At 44.3% G+C, this 14,876-nt stretch overlaps 2 protein-coding genes across 9 annotated transcripts in view; one reads left to right on the top strand and one right to left on the bottom strand.

The window, feature by feature from the left end:
• Nucleotides 1-746: 746 nt before the first annotated feature.
• Nucleotides 747-8,136, bottom strand: LOC149126497 (uncharacterized). Its single transcript, XM_089333721.1, has 3 exons — nucleotides 7,777-8,136; nucleotides 5,809-5,979; nucleotides 747-1,130 (listed from the first exon to the last, which is right to left on the bottom strand). The coding sequence occupies exons 1-3, from the start codon at nucleotides 8,033-8,035 to the stop codon at nucleotides 1,099-1,101; spliced, it is 462 nt and encodes a 153-aa protein (XP_089189847.1). The 5' UTR covers nucleotides 8,036-8,136; the 3' UTR covers nucleotides 747-1,098.
• FAM184A (family with sequence similarity 184 member A) overlaps nucleotides 7,353-14,876 on the top strand; it is a 115,776-nt gene continuing 108,252 nt past the window's right edge. For 5 of the 8 annotated variants that reach the window (XR_016234517.1, XM_089333712.1, XM_008263437.5 and 2 more), the window contains exon 1: nucleotides 7,353-7,728. Coding sequence is in view for 4 of the 8 variants with exons in the window: in XM_089333712.1 (XP_089189838.1) it covers nucleotides 7,570-7,728 (159 nt within the window). In the remaining 4 variants the exon portion in view is untranslated. The remainder of the gene's footprint in view (nucleotides 7,729-14,876) is intronic. The other 3 variants (XM_089333714.1, XM_089333715.1, XM_089333716.1) reach the window with 1 other exon arrangement.

Below are 14,876 nucleotides of genomic sequence, written 5' to 3' on the forward strand. Positions count from 1 at the left end.
CCACCCTCAGCTGGCGAGTGAAGGGAGTCAGTGGACAAATGCATCAATCAGCCTTTCATCCTTGAGAGGGAAGATTCTGAGATACACTGTTCCTCATAAAGTCTCAGTTGACCAAAGTGGTAGCCAACTTAATAATGTATCCTTCAACCGCTTTTCCTTCATGTGTCTCTCAGCTTCTAGCTTCCAAGTAAACTACTTGCTTTAGTACCTGCTTTCAATGGAACCCACATAAAATAGAAAAATAAAATAGTTGACTGATGGCTAATTGTGATATTAATAGAAAAGGTTAGATCTGTTCATAGAGGAAAAACTAAAAATAGTTTTGGTACCAAAAGCAAAGTTATTAAAAATTGGAGATACATATTTATTGAGCATTGACTATATATCAAGATTTTAGAAGGTATTCAATATCATTATAAATTGGTAGTACAAGTGAGTTTCCTGAACTCATGAAGACAAACTAAGAGAGAGAGACAGAGGTAAAGGAGCACACAGCAAGAAATCAACAGGAGTCAAACTCTGTCATACTGAAGTCTCCCAGCTTGCAGTCATCTGGATTTACTATTTATTTAGAGAAATCTGCAACTTTGTATACCATGGCTTGGGTGCATGTGCTATGAGGTAGATAGGAGGGTTGGAGCATGGATAATATGTGGCATAGCCAAATAAACATAAGAAAATTTTGTTATGAAAGTAAAATAATTCTACATGTTATATGTGAGAAATATAAGAAAAGTTCAGATCAGTTTAATGTTTTTTTGTTTTTTGTTTTTTTGTTTTTTTTTTTTTTTTTTTTAGATTTTATTTGTTTATTTGAGAGGCAGAGCTACAGATACAGAGAGGGAGAGACAGAGAAATAGGTCTTCCATCCACTGGTTCACTACCCAAATGGCTGCAACAGCTGGAGCTGGGCTGATCTGACGCCAGGAGCCAGGAGATTCTTCTGGGTCTTCCACGCAGGTGCAGGGGCCCAAGCACTTGGGCCATCTTCTACTGCTTTCCCAGGCCATAGCAAAGAGCTGGATTGGAAGAGTAGCAGCCACGACATGAACTGGCACCCATATGGGTTGACGGTGCCACAGGCAGAGGCCTTGCCTGCTACACCACAGTGCTAGCCCAATGTTCTTCTTCTATAGATGAAAAAAAAGAGGCTTGGTGGCACAATCAAATCTAGAATGTAAATTTTCTCATACTTTCCTATTATACTTGGATACTTGGGGATGTCACTTGGAAAATGTTTAACTCAAAATGTTGTCTGTATTGGTATGAAGTTTTACACAAAGCTGGTGTACTTACTCACTCCATTGGAGTTCAGATACTTAGACACAGTCTATATTGATTCTGAGAGCCTTGTGCTGATAAGTCCTGTTGCAAGGCCTCAGATTAAGTCCCATTTAAGTAGTGAGTATTCCTAATAGTCATAACACTGTGAGTCAAAAGAGAGGAGAGCTGGAAAGCATCTTGCAGGGACCTTGCCAACCCCAGATACTGAGTGTATGTGTTTTGTTGATATTTAGTACCATTCTTAATTGACTGCCTAATTTGATCTCTATGATTCTTCTAGCCCAAATGGGAAGGAGGTCAGAAAAAAAAAAATAGAAGAAAATCCCCCCCACCTCTTCCTTCTTTCAAACCTTAGATCCAGATGTTCTCTGTAGTTTAGTAAGATATATGTAACACACAATTTACTACATCAATCATTTTTAAATGTGTGGTTCAGTGCATTAAGCACATTCACATTTCTGTGCAATCATCACCATCATCCACTTCCAGTACTTTTTAGTTATCTCAAACCAAAACCTCTGGCCCATTCAATAATAACTCCCCATTCTCTTCCTACCCAGCTCCTTGGCAACCACCATTCTACTTCCTGTCTGTATAAATTTGAAAAAGAGGTACCTCATGTAAGCGGAATCATACAGCATTTTTCTTTTGTGATTGACTATATAACTTAGAAAAATGTCTTTAAGGTTCATCACATAGCATATGTCAGCTTTTTAACCCTGGGTAACATTCCACTGTATATACCACATTCTGTTTATCCACTCATCCTGTCAGTGGATACTTGGCTTTCTCCCATCTTTTGGCTACTATGAATAATGCTGCTGTGAACATGAGTTTACAAATATCTCTGAGTCCTGACTTTCAATTCTTTTGGATATTTACCTAGAAGTATAATTTCTGGATAATATTGTAATTCTAATTAATTTTGGGGGGAGAGCCACTGCATTATCCACAGTAGGTGCACCTTTTTATATTTCCTTTAGGAATGCACTTGTTATTTTCTGATTTTTGTTTTTTTGTTTGGGGTCTTTTTCATAGTAGCCATCCCACTGGGTTTGAAGTGCTATCTCATTGTGGTTTTGACTTGCATTTTCTTAATAATTAGCCATGCTGAGCATCTTTCCATGTGCTTACTGGCCATTTGTATATTTTCTTTGCAGAAATGACTATCCAGATCCTCTACCCATTTTTGATTGCCTTGGTTGTTATTGAATTTTAGGAGTTCTTTATATATTCTGGTTTCGCTGGTTGTCTTTTAACTTTCTTGGTAGTGTTCTTAGAAGCACAATACTTTTTATTTCAATGAAGTCTAATTTATCTAAAATTTTTGGTTGCCTGAGCTCTTGCCTCATTACTTTTTGAGCTCACATCTCAATCTTAATTCTCAACTTCAGGTGGTACTGCTTGGGGTTAATGTAGGGTTTCTGTGGCCTGAAATGTATACAATATAGGAAACTTTAGAAAAAATACACACAAAAATGATTTTAAAAAAGATCTACTGGGACCAGCACTGTGGCGTATCAAGCACGCTGCCTGCAGTGTCAGCATCCCATATGGGCACCAGTTTGAGACCTTGCTACTCCACTTCCGATCCTCTCTGCTATGGCCTGGGAAACCAGTAGAAGATGCCCAAGTCCTTTGGGCACCTGCACCTGTGTGGGAGACTCACAATAAGCTCCTGGTTCCTGGCTTTGGATCAGCACATCTCTGACCATTGCAGCCATCTGGAGAGTGAACCAGCGGATGGAAGATCTCTCTCTCTCTCTCTGTCTCTGTCTCTCTGTCTCTCTCTCTCTTTCTCTCTGCCTCTGCCTCTCTGTAACTCTGCCTTCCAGAATAAGAGAGAGAAAGAACAAGAGCAAGACCGAGAGTAAGAGAGATAATCTTCTATTTTTTGGTTCAAATGACCAGCACTAGGCGAGGCTGAATCCAGGAGCCAGGAGTTTCATTCAGGTCTCCCATGTAGTTGGCAAGGGTCCAAACACTTGGACCATCTTCTGCTGCTTTCCCCAAGCCATTAACAGGGAACTGAATTGGAAGTGGAGCAACTGGGATACCAATCAGTGCCCATATGGGATGCCAGCATCGAGACAGTGGCTTTACCTGCTACACCATAACACCAGCCCCCTAAATGTGGCATTCATAACTTTTTATTAAATTCTATAACCATGGTATCACTTGCTAGAACCCCTACCAAAAGGAGTCATACAAGCTTCATTTGCTTCATCATTAATCAGCCTTTGCAAACACCATTGTTTTCTTCATCCCTTCTCCATTTCTAACTATTCAGAATATATGTTTAAACCATTATGAAAGTCATCACTAGTATACGGAAGGATAGAACATTTCTAGACAAAGAATATATTCCCCTGTAAGTGGTTGTAAACTCTTGTTTATTAAGTCTGAAAGACTGGGATTTCAAATATCTAGGTCTTGGAGTGGGAGTTTAGTGTACTGATTGAGATACCCATGTCTCACATTTGAAGCACCCAAGTTTGCCCCCTGGCTCCATCTCCTGATTGACTAACGCAGACCCTGGGAGGCAGCAGTGATGGCTCAAGTAATTGGGTAATTGGGTCCTTCCAACCACATGACAGACCTGAGTTGGGCTCCTGGCTCCTGGCTTTGATTCAAGTTCAGCCCCAACCATTGCAGGCATTTGGAGGTCAGAACATTCTCTCTCTAGGAAACTTTGAAATATTTATGGAAAATAGCACTAAAAGATAAATTTATTTTGGTGCAGAAATATTTCTTGAACTACATGTATATTTGTGTGTACAAAACATGAGGTTTGAGGGGCCGGTGCCATGGCGCACTAGGTTAATCCTCCACCTGTGGTGCTAGAATCCCATGTGGGTGCCAGTTCTAGTCCCGATTGATTCTCTTCCAGTCCAGCTCTCTGCTATGGCCTGGGATGGCAGTTGAGGATGGCCCAAGTGCTTGGGCCCCTGCACCTTCATGGGAGACCCAGAAAAAGCTCCTGGCTCCTGGTTCCTGGCTTTGGATCGGCACAGCTCCGGCCGCTGAGGCCATTTAGAGAGTGAACCAGCGGAAGGAAGACCTTTCTCTATGTCTCTCTCTCTCACTGTCTGTTACTCTACCTGGCAAATAAATAAATAAATAAATAAATAAAACAAACATGAGGTTTGAACTTGAGGTTCTGTCCCAGTTCTAACAGTCAAGAATTTTTTTCCACTTCTAGTTCATTATCTGATTTTGGTGACTGTTCCTCTGGACCAGCCTCTGCCTCTGCTGTGCCAAAGTTCTGCATTACTATTAGCCCATTTCTTGGGGATTGTTTTTTTGGACCTGATGCTTCCCTCCACGGGTTATGATGTTTTCTTAACGAGAAGTCCTAGAATGTTACAGATGACAATCTATTGAGAATGATGTGTCTTTTTCACATATTCAGGGCTTCTAGTCTCCTGTTGAAAGCATTTTTTTTACCTTCCCCAGTTGTATTCTAATTTGATTACTGTCTTGTCTCTCCTATTCTATCTTTTATGCAACTGAACATCTCTACATAGATGTTCACAGGGATCTCAAATGTTAATGTGTTCTGCACTGAATGCATAATCTCCCCTAACCTGTCCCTCCTTCTCTATTTTTTGTCTCACAGGGAACCCTCGGCTGCTCTCACTTTTTCAGCCCCAATGTCCTGTTTTACTTTATGTATGTTTCATATCAATAACTTTCTATTCTCATTGAAATGTTTTAGATTAGTAATTCAATGACTCTCACCTGGGTAAGTCCAAGAGCTTTTTAAGTGGCCATATTGTCTATATGAAGTTGCCTCTGTAATCCACTTCTCTTTTTTTTAATTTTTTTATTTTTTTTTATTTTTATTTTTTGACAGGCAGAGTGGACAGTGAGAGAGAGAGACAGAGAGAAAGGTCTTTCTTTACCGTTGGTTCACCCTCCAATGGCTGCCACGGCCAGCGCGCTGTGGCCAGCGCACCGCGCTGATCCGATGGCAGGAGCCAGGTGCTTCTCCTGGTCTCCCATGGGGTGCAGGACCCAAGGACTTGGGCCAACCTCCACTGCACTCCCTGGCCACAGCAGAGAGCTGGCCTGGAAGAGGGGCAACCGGGACAGAATCTGGCGCCCCGACCGGGACTAGAACCCGGTGTGCCGGCGCCGCAAGGCAGAGGATTAGCCTAGTGAGCCGCGGCGCCGGCCTGTAATCCACTTCTCACAGTAACAAGAATTATGTGACTAAAATACAAGTCTGATTATTTCATGGGCCTGCTTCAAACCCTTCAGTGGCTCATGATTGCCATCAGAATAGAGTCCCAATCCCATTGTCAAAGCATATAAGTTGCCCCTCTAGCAGTAAACTTGACACCTGTTCTGCCTCATATTCTGACATCCCACCCAAACTTAGCTCTAGCCACATCTTACCCTAACCAGGTCATGTTCTCTCATCTGCAGGGCATTAATGTTTCTGTCCTCAGAGCTGGAGCCTGCCTTCCCAACTGCCTCCATGTAGAAAACCCATCCTGCAGGAGTACATTCAAGCATTACCATTCTGTGTGTGTGAAGTCTTCTCTAAGACTAGGACAAGTTCCCCTCCTGGAGTTCTGACACTCAGCACGCTGCACTGCACCTTATTCTTTACTACTCTGTCTTCTGCACTAGGCTGCTGGCTTCTTCTGGACAGAGACAGATGTTCGGTCATCGCTGCAGCCTCAGCACCTGGAACACAGAAGCATTTAAAACACATCTCTGTGTGAGGAGTCTCGTTAGAGAAGCAGGTAATAAATAAAGATTTCTTGCCTTTCCTCTCCCATTGTGCATCTTCTTTGCTGGATTAAAAAAAAAAGAGGATTTATTTACTTGAAAGGCAGAGTGACAGAGAGAATGGAAGAGAGAAAGAGATCCTCCATCTGCTGGTTCACCACCAAAAATGGTCAACGGCCAAGGGTAGGCCAGTCGGAAGCCGGGAGCCAGGAACTCTATCTGATCTCCCATGTAGGTGGCCCGGGAAAAAACACTTGCATTGTCTTCTGCTGCTTCTCAGGCCCTTTAGCAGAGAGCTGCACCAGAAGCAGGGTAACCGGGACTCAAACCAACATCGGAATGATGTGGGCATCCTAATTCATTGTGCACAAAGTCTGCCCCTTCGCTGGATTTTTTAAAAATATTTTATTTATTTATTTGAGAGGTAGAGTTACAGAGAGAAGGAGAGAAAGAGAAAAATTTCTTCCTTCCTCTGGTTCACTCCCCAAATCGCCACAAGGGCTAGAGCTGGACCAATCCAAAGCCAGCAGCCTCCTCGGGGTCTCCCACGTTGGGGCAGGGGCCATAGCCTGGGTAAAGTAGAGGTGCAGGGATATACCCATTGACTAAGGAAAGGTGTTCCCTTTGTACATATGCAGATAGTATTGAATGACTGAAAGGGGCTTGGAAAACTGTACAGGGCCCCAAGGCATTGTGAGAATTTGGAAGAAAAAGCGATGTCAGGGGTTCCTTGACTGCCCGCTATTTCCCCACAGTAGCATCACTAGAAGGGAAGTGAGTGTGAGCTCCGGCTCCTCCTGGGGAACGAGGATGCACATGGCAAGGTTCTGGAAGCCAGCGCGCGTTCTGAGAATCCAAGGTGACCACGGCTCCATCCTCTCCCGCCGGGATTTTTACGTCAGGCCATTAGCTGGCCTCTCCGAGATCATGACCCACACCCGGGCCGGAGACACCAGCCGCAGGCAGCAGTCCTCGGCTGCGCGGTCCTAGCGCGCCTGTTGCTGGGCGCCCGCACCTGCCGCGGGGCTGCGGGGCTGCGGGGCTGGCGGCGGCGGCGGCGCGGGGCGGAGCTTGGCTGCGGGGAAATGACGTCGCCGTCCCCGCGCGCCCTGGTAACGGCGGCTCCGCGGCTCCCACGTCCCCGCCTCCCGTCCTGCAGCCCGCCCCGTCTCCTCCTGCCTCCGCAGCCCCGGCGGCAGCCGTCCCGCCGAGTCCCCGGGTGCGGGCTGCGAGCGGGACCCCGGAGCTTTGCTGCCCACGACGCCTTCGCCAGGCGCGGGCTGCGGGGCGGGCGAAAGCGGACCGGGCCCGTGCGTCCGCCCCGCGCCGGTGTCGCCCGCGGCCTCGGGCTGATGGGACCGCCCCGTCCTTAGAAGCGGGTGACAGAAGGGTCGTGGGTCTGGGGGCTCTTGCGGTCGCGGCCGGGGGGCGCCGGGGCGCGGGTCGGGACGCGGCCTCCCCGGCTGTCGCCTCCCAGACGTCGGTGCTCCGCGGGCCTCCGGACGGGCGCGGGCACAGGTGCCCTGGCCGGGGTCTGTCGGGAAGATGGCGACCCCGGGCATGAGCTGGCAGCAACACTACCACAGCGGCTCGGCTGCCAAATTCGCGCCCTCGCCTGCCGCCACGCAGCTGGCCGGGCACGGCGTGGACTACAGCCAGGACATGCACCTGAAAATGAGCAAGAAAATCGCCCAGCTCACCAAGGTAAGGGCGGCGGCGGCGGCGGCGGGCGGGCCGGCCGCGCGGGCTCACCTGCTGTCCGGTCGAGCGGGAGGAACGGGGACTGCTCGGAGAAGCAACAGCCGCGACTCCGCTCCGAACCCGCCAAACTTGGGAGGCGCTGGCGGCACGGGCTGCCGCTGGAAGGCACAGTGGTGCGCCTGAGGGTGCGGCTCCTACCCCGCTTGGCCCTACCTGGGGAGCCGGCCCTGAACGAAGTAGGATTTACTTCCTTGATTCCACAGTAAGGAAGCCGGGTGCCTCGGGCATCTGCCGGGGCTCCGTGGGGCATCACACTCCCGGACCCTAGGAAGTACGGTACCGTATTTACCTTACACGACCTGGAACCCTCCTAATTCATCAGTATCTGGCACTGGGTACGTCGGTAAGGGGAGAATGAACTTGCTGAGATTATTCTCTGGAACGTAGGAGGACAAAACATACCTTGCGAGCCGTTTTGGAGATTTAATGAGTCATTCCTCATCCTGACAAAATGTCAAACAAAGCTTATTAGATGAATCAGCGGGTGTCTGCGTTCAGCTAAATGTTTGAGCCAAGCAAAAGATTAATTTTCAAAGAAAAATAGCCTGCAGATTTGGTCAGCCGTCATATGGGATGGTCCCTGAGTTAGTGAGCCCCCCCCCCAACTTAGTAAACGTTGATAATGAGGAAGTTGATGCATCAAGAGCAGTTCACCTGGATTGTATCGTTCTGTTGAGATCTCAGCAGCAATCCAGCGGTGCTCATTTAAGGGAGAAGTGATGTGTGGTTTCTGAAAGTTAGTGGAGATGAGCGACTTGCAGGTGACGAAGCTGAGCCTGCTAAACACCTCTGGGGAGGGAAGGCTGAGGAGAAGTAGGCAGTGTGGGGGCAGCTACCAGACAACCTGTGAAGTCCGACCAACTCCAGAATTCTCATTGTATAGTGTCACTGCTCACTGGCACTTTTGAGACCGTGAGTTAAGACGTTAGGAAGGGGAGGAAACGGGAGTCAAAGGTAAAACGATTTTAAGAAAGAGATGTAATAGATGAGAGGTAGAAAGAAACAAAGGACTGAACACCGACAGAACTAAAGGAAGCGCGAAAAAAGAGGTGCAAGTAGAAGGCAGTACAACTAAACTGTGCAAATCGAGGCAACGCTTGGTGGATCTCTTTTTTGTTTTTGCTTTGTCAGCACCATCCGGGAGGTTGCTGCCTGTCCAGTTTTTACTGTTTCTTTCTTGTGACAGCAGGTCCCTATGCTCAGAGGAAGGAAAAATCTAAGAAGCAATGACAGAACATTTACACACTTGGGGGCTAACAGCCAGGCTTCCTGCACTGGTGTTTGATCTTCAGAATGTGCTTCCAGAAAGAAACACATGAATATTTACTAATTCTGATTTTCTCTGTTGTGGACAGGCACTGGTCTACTTTTAGATCATAACCCTTGAGAGCCCTCCGGTAAAGAGCAGAAACTCTGAATTCCTGGTGGGACTGTGTACTCTTTAGTAAAAATTGTTTCTCTTCTCTTCATGAAGTTTCTCCCTTTCTACCTATGCTTTTCACATCTCCTGCTGCTTCATCAGAATCAAACAACTCAACACCACTGGTGGAGGGAGGAACGTGTTCTCACTTTCTCTCTGCTTTCTTCCTTAAATCTAACGAGACAGCGGGAGGCTGTTCCCCTGCCAGTGCCCCCCTCACCAGTGGGGTGCCGCACCTAATCCTTGCCGAGTATTGCTTGGACTCTCCAGTTACTGTTTGTAGTTCCAGTTTCTCAACACTCTTACCATCCCCGCTGCTAAGTTTCGCAGGCATTTAATCCTGTATATCAGGATTTCTAAATGTTACGCTGCTGACATTTTGGGTGGGATAATTCCTCATTGGTGGGCTGCCCTGTGCGCTATAGGATGTTTAGCAGATCCTGCACTACCCAGTGGATGCCAGTAGCCCCCCAATCTCTCCCAACATTATTGTGACAATAAACATGTTTACAGATGTTACCTAATGTTCTCAGGACAGTGTGGGGCTTAGGGGATGGGGTGGTGGCAAAAATCATGCCAGGTAACCAATGTTTACTGTTGACTGTGCTGAAATAGTTGGGGATTCTGCCACTCGTGTAGCTTGCCTCTGTTTACTAAGAGTCTGACAATAGCACTGATTAGCAGTTAGCTTCCTTCAGTTTCTGAATACACACAAGAGGACCTGCTTGCCTTGTGTACCATTTTAGAAATCGGCAAATTTCCCAGTTATATGCACTTATTATAAATACTGTACCACAAGCACAGTATCATGTGTACATGGATAAAAGAGAGAAATAAAGATAGAAGTAGGGAGATAGAAAGAGAGAAGAAGAAACAAACATTACCAGGGTCTGCTATATAGAATTTTCAGTCATAAAGAGTATATTAATAAATGCATTTCAGCAGAGGTATGTTACTGACTTTATGGTTGGAATTTGACAGTAGCTTATATTTCAGAATTGGATGTTTCCTTTTACAAAGACAGTCATTAAAATAGGGCTTTATATTTTTTGGAAAGGAGACAATAACAGTCAGCTCCTCTGCATTGTCATAGCAGTAGAATTAAGAGCATGCCTTGGGAATCAGACACACTGTCTTGAGTTTGAACTCCTGCTTCACAGCTTAGTAGTAGTGTTAACCTCAATTAGATCACTAAACCCTGATCCTCAGTTTCCTAATCTTAAAATAGGGATGATGTGACCGACCTAATTTAGAGAGTTGTAGTGGCACATAGTAAGCTGTTAACCAGGCTGTCGCTGAAAAGATATACCAACAGGGTACTATTGAAATATGGCTGATAGATTTTAAAAATATTCTGCTTGCATACACATATACCATTATCTTTATTTTGACAGCTTTCTGCTGCACTCTTTAAAAATGTATATAGTATTTTTTCTAGTATTTGAATGTTGAATTGTAAAGACTTCACGTTCTATATTGTTGTGAAATAGTACTGGAAAGATACTGTGCGTGTTTCAGAGATTAGACTGGCTATGGAAGCGTAAGGTGAAAGTATTCTGGGTATAATTTTGCATATAGTATGACTCCATATACTATTAACTAATTAAAAGGGAGTGTGGGCTGTGTGCATATCTATGCATTCTGTTTATTAAGAGTATAAAACAGGAGCCTTCTCAGTGGGGAGAACAGAAGTTCTTTACCTTTTATGTAAGGGAGACTTTGCTAAGTGTTAAAGATATAGCAGGGAGCAAATAGTCTTTGTCTTTTAAAGGGGGTGGATCATATTTAGGTCACTCATGTCAGGTAAGAATGTGTAATAGATTCTTGAGTCACATTGTTGGAACTTTCTGGAAATGGTAATGGATGAATGATCTCAGGAAGGACAGAGAAGCTGGGTAGATTCAGTTTTACAAAACCACCCTTGTGTAATTCTGTACTCCCCACTGTGTTGACCCTTAAGTACATTAGCTTGGAAAGCATGACTTGTGGGACGTAACTACAAACAGTTTTATTTTGTCACTTTCAGTTTATCCCCTCCTTCCCCTCATTTTATCCCCTTTTTGTCCCTTTCAGTTGACTCTGTGAAGCTGGTTCCCCCTCTGCCATGGATGGACAAACTTTTCTGGTTGCTCTTAGATAATACAAATTGTGCTCCAGTTACTAAGTCATAAAAAATTCAGTTTCATTATTAAAATGTCCAGTGCCAATAAATAAAATCCACTGACCAAACCTGAATTAAAAATGAAGCTTCTGCCCCAGGCCAGCTCTAGCTCTGTCTGCTCCAAGGTGGGGGTGGGGAGGCGGGAGGAAGCCAGTAACTGGGGGAGAAAGGCATCACTGTATTTTTTTTTTCTCTTCTGACCTGGCTTTTCTGCTGTTCCTCTTTTGTCTTGCCAGTCCTGGTTTCTGACCTGTCTCATGTTGGGCAAGAAAGAAGGGAAGAGAGGAAAGAGGAGCAAAAAACTTTAACTTTGAAGGTAGATGGTAATTGAGTTCAGTGTTCTTATAGCCTTGGCAGATGTTTAAAGCTTGTTCTTTTACTTATAGATCTTCCAGCTCTCACCACAGTTGATTGAGATTTTCGCCTCAGATTCCTTGATGATGGCAATGCATCTGTATTCTGGGTTATTGCTCCTTCCTTAGCCTCATGCAGCTGGTAGTACCATCATCTTCCTTTTGCAGAGATCTCTTCAAGCTCCAAGTTACTCTCTTGGATGGACCCATGTACTTCAACATTGCTTATTCTGTCTCTCTCCCGTAAGACCCTCACTGGGTCCAGAGGGGGGCCACTCATTCTTTGCATAAACTCTGGTGGTGGTCCCAATTCAGCCATCTCTCTTGACTTTTCTTCCAGCTTCTGATCCTTCAGAGATTTTGCAGTAATGAATTAGGTACCAAGTCAGTATTGTCTTCAGGTGGTTCCCTCAAAGCCTTTTCCCTAAACTTTAGGCATAGCACAAGCTCCTTCTACCCTTCTCTCTGGAAGGCATGGGCCATCGTTACCATAGCTCTCACCAAGGAAATCTTGAAGCTCCTTGTCACTAACCTGGGGAGCTAGGAGGTGACACGCATCAACGCTCCTTCTTTAAACTGCCTCCTTTGAGATTTTTGAGAATGCTTTTTAGAATGTGATTTCTATTATCTTTGTTTCTCAAGAGAAACTGTTAATAGCCTGATGCTAGCTGCTTATTGAATGTCTCTTTAGGTAATATCTCTTTTGATATGGTTCAGTCCACTTATAACTTAAAACCTAACTACTATAAGATAGAAATGTCCAAACAGCAGAGAATAATTTGTGTTCTCTGTGCTTTGCATCATTAAGCTGACTTCTTTTAGTACCCAGCTTATGGCCCTTCTACCGAAACCTAGCCTGTCCACCTAGCTCTTGTTGGACTTTCCAAACACTGAGTTATTATAACGTTCATTTCTTATTTGATGTAAATAATACAAATTTGCAACTAGTTTATAAATATTTTTTGTTTCCCTAACTTATTAGTAAGTTTCCAAGCTATAGAGACTGTGTCTTATATTTCATGTAACTTCTGTTAAGAAGTTTGAGAAAGAGAGATCATTCTTCCAATTTTTAGGCTACTCTTCAAATGTCCACATGACCATAGTAGTTGAGCTGGGACAGGCTGAAGCCAGGAGCAGAGACCCAAGTACTTGAAATACTTGAGCCATAGCCTGCTGCATCCTGTGATGTACATTAGCAGGAAGCTAGAATTGGAAGCAGAGCTGGGACTGGAAACCAAGCAGCCCGATATGGAATGCAAGTATCCCAGGTAATGTCTAAACTGCTGGGCCCAACACCACCCCTACCTTCTTTCTATTATTAGTGATTTGGTGATTTTTTTTTCCAGCTTGAAACCATATTTCACTTACCATCTGAAAGACAGTTGTGTTTTGTAACAGGGAAACCAACATGCCTTTCCCTTCTTCTGTAGAAATCTGAATTTATAAGTTGTGTATTTCCTAACAGTGGTTTGGTAACTTTTTAACAGAGCTGTTTTTTGTGTGTGTATTCTCAGATAAATGTCATAGTATTTTCATGTTTTCATTAACAGCTTTAGTCATTGCAGACTCAGAGTAACTGTCATGCTTGATGTGCAAGTTACTATGTTTTAAATGTTTTTCCTCAACAGCATGCTTTCTTAACTGGATTGTTGTTTATACTTCATTCCTGAAGGCATTTTTATCCATTCCACTCTCTACCTGTTTTGTTTTTAATGACTTTTTTAAAACAAGAATTTTTTTTTTAAGATTTATCTTTTTATTTTAAGGGCAGAGTCACAGAGAGAGAGAGAAAGAGAAAGAGGTTTTCCATCCGCTGGTTTACTCCCCAGATGGCTGCAACGGCCGGGGCTGTGCTGATCTGAAGCCAGGAGCCAGGAACTTCTTCTGGGTCTCCCATGTGGGTGCAGGGGCCCAAGGAGTTGGGGCGTCTTCCACTGCTTTCCCAGGCCACAGCAGAGAGCTGGATTGGAAGTGGAATAGCCAGGACTAGAACTGGCACCCATATGGGGTGCTGACACTGCAGGCGGTGGCTTTACCTGCTGTGCCACAGTGCTGGCCCCCGCATATGTGTTTTGACTGTGACCTTTCACATGAGGTCAGGTGTGGAATTTTCCATTTGTGGTGTCATGTTGGCCCCCTAGAAGTTTTGGATTTGGAAGTATTTCACATTTTCAGATTAGGGATGCTCAATCTATTTTTGCATTTCTCATTTTGTTCTTCCTTAAGTACATTCTTAATTGAATCTCATTTCTTTCAGAAAACATTTCATTATCAAAATGCATAGTAGTCCAACTCTTAGATATTTTATCTAGTGAAACACCAAACAAACAAAGAATGTGTGATTAGGGGAGATGTGTGTGTGTGTGAGTTTGTGCGTTTCGTGATCTATTTTGAGTAACAAAAAATATAATTTGATATGACTAACATACAGCATATAGACCCATGTGTTTCGTAAATTTCTTGAATGCCTAGTCCATGAAACATTTGCTTGTGCTAGATGCTATTAATTGTTTATTTCTATTAGCTTACTTTTTCCTTTAAGACCATATATTTTTCAGTAGACTTGAGAAAATGTAATTATATTCATCATATAAATTAATTACAACATACTTACCAGTAATTAATTTGAACAAATTTTAAATGTATTTTAAAATTTTGGCAACTTTTTCTGCCTAGTTTTGTTCTTTCAAGATTGAACTTCTGTATCATTTTCTTGAATAAGGAAACTCTGCTGTGCCTTCTAACTTCTTTAATAGGGCCTGATGCTTCTATTGCTTCATTTCAAGTTTTATATGTCTGTAACCTATTTAGTGAGACAGTAGAAGTGGGTAAAAGAAAATTCCAGTTGTGAGTGTCTGTAGTAGGACCAGCTTTTCTTGGGCAGACCAAGGAGCCCCGTTCCCAGAGCCAGATGGCCTGGTGAGGCAGCAGTAACCATCATGTGGCAAAGAGGTGTGGGTCAGTGAGTTCTGCAGATCCTCTTTGTTTTCACTTTGCATTGCCTGTGGCCTCATCTGTAAAAGGAGAATGATAGATGGATCCTAGCTGACAGAATGATTAAATGAGATCATTTGTGTGGGAGAGAGACAATCAGTGAATGTCAGTCCCTACCCACTCTCCAGTTCCCTTTCCCTTGGTTCAGTCTCTTTTGACATAA

The sequence above is a fragment of the Oryctolagus cuniculus genome, chromosome 5 (genome assembly GCF_051225735.1).
Source record: "Oryctolagus cuniculus isolate XC-2025 breed Fujian yellow rabbit chromosome 5, ASM5122573v1, whole genome shotgun sequence".
Taxonomy (NCBI): Eukaryota; Metazoa; Chordata; class Mammalia; order Lagomorpha; family Leporidae; genus Oryctolagus; species Oryctolagus cuniculus.

Bases quoted from the DNA above. Each gene is read 5' to 3' on its own strand.
- LOC149126497 (XM_089333721.1), bottom strand. From the start codon at position 8,035: ATGCCCCACGGAGCCCCGGCAGATGCCCGAGGCACCCGGCTTCCTTAC. The intron at 5,980-7,776 runs GTGAGCCCGCGC...TCTGTGTTCCAG, and splicing joins CCCGCTCGACCGGACAGCAG to GTGCTGAGGCTGCAGCGATG. The intron at 1,131-5,808 runs GTAATGCTTGAA...TTTCATCTATAG, and splicing joins GACTTCACACACACAGAATG to AAGAAGAACATTGGGCTAGC.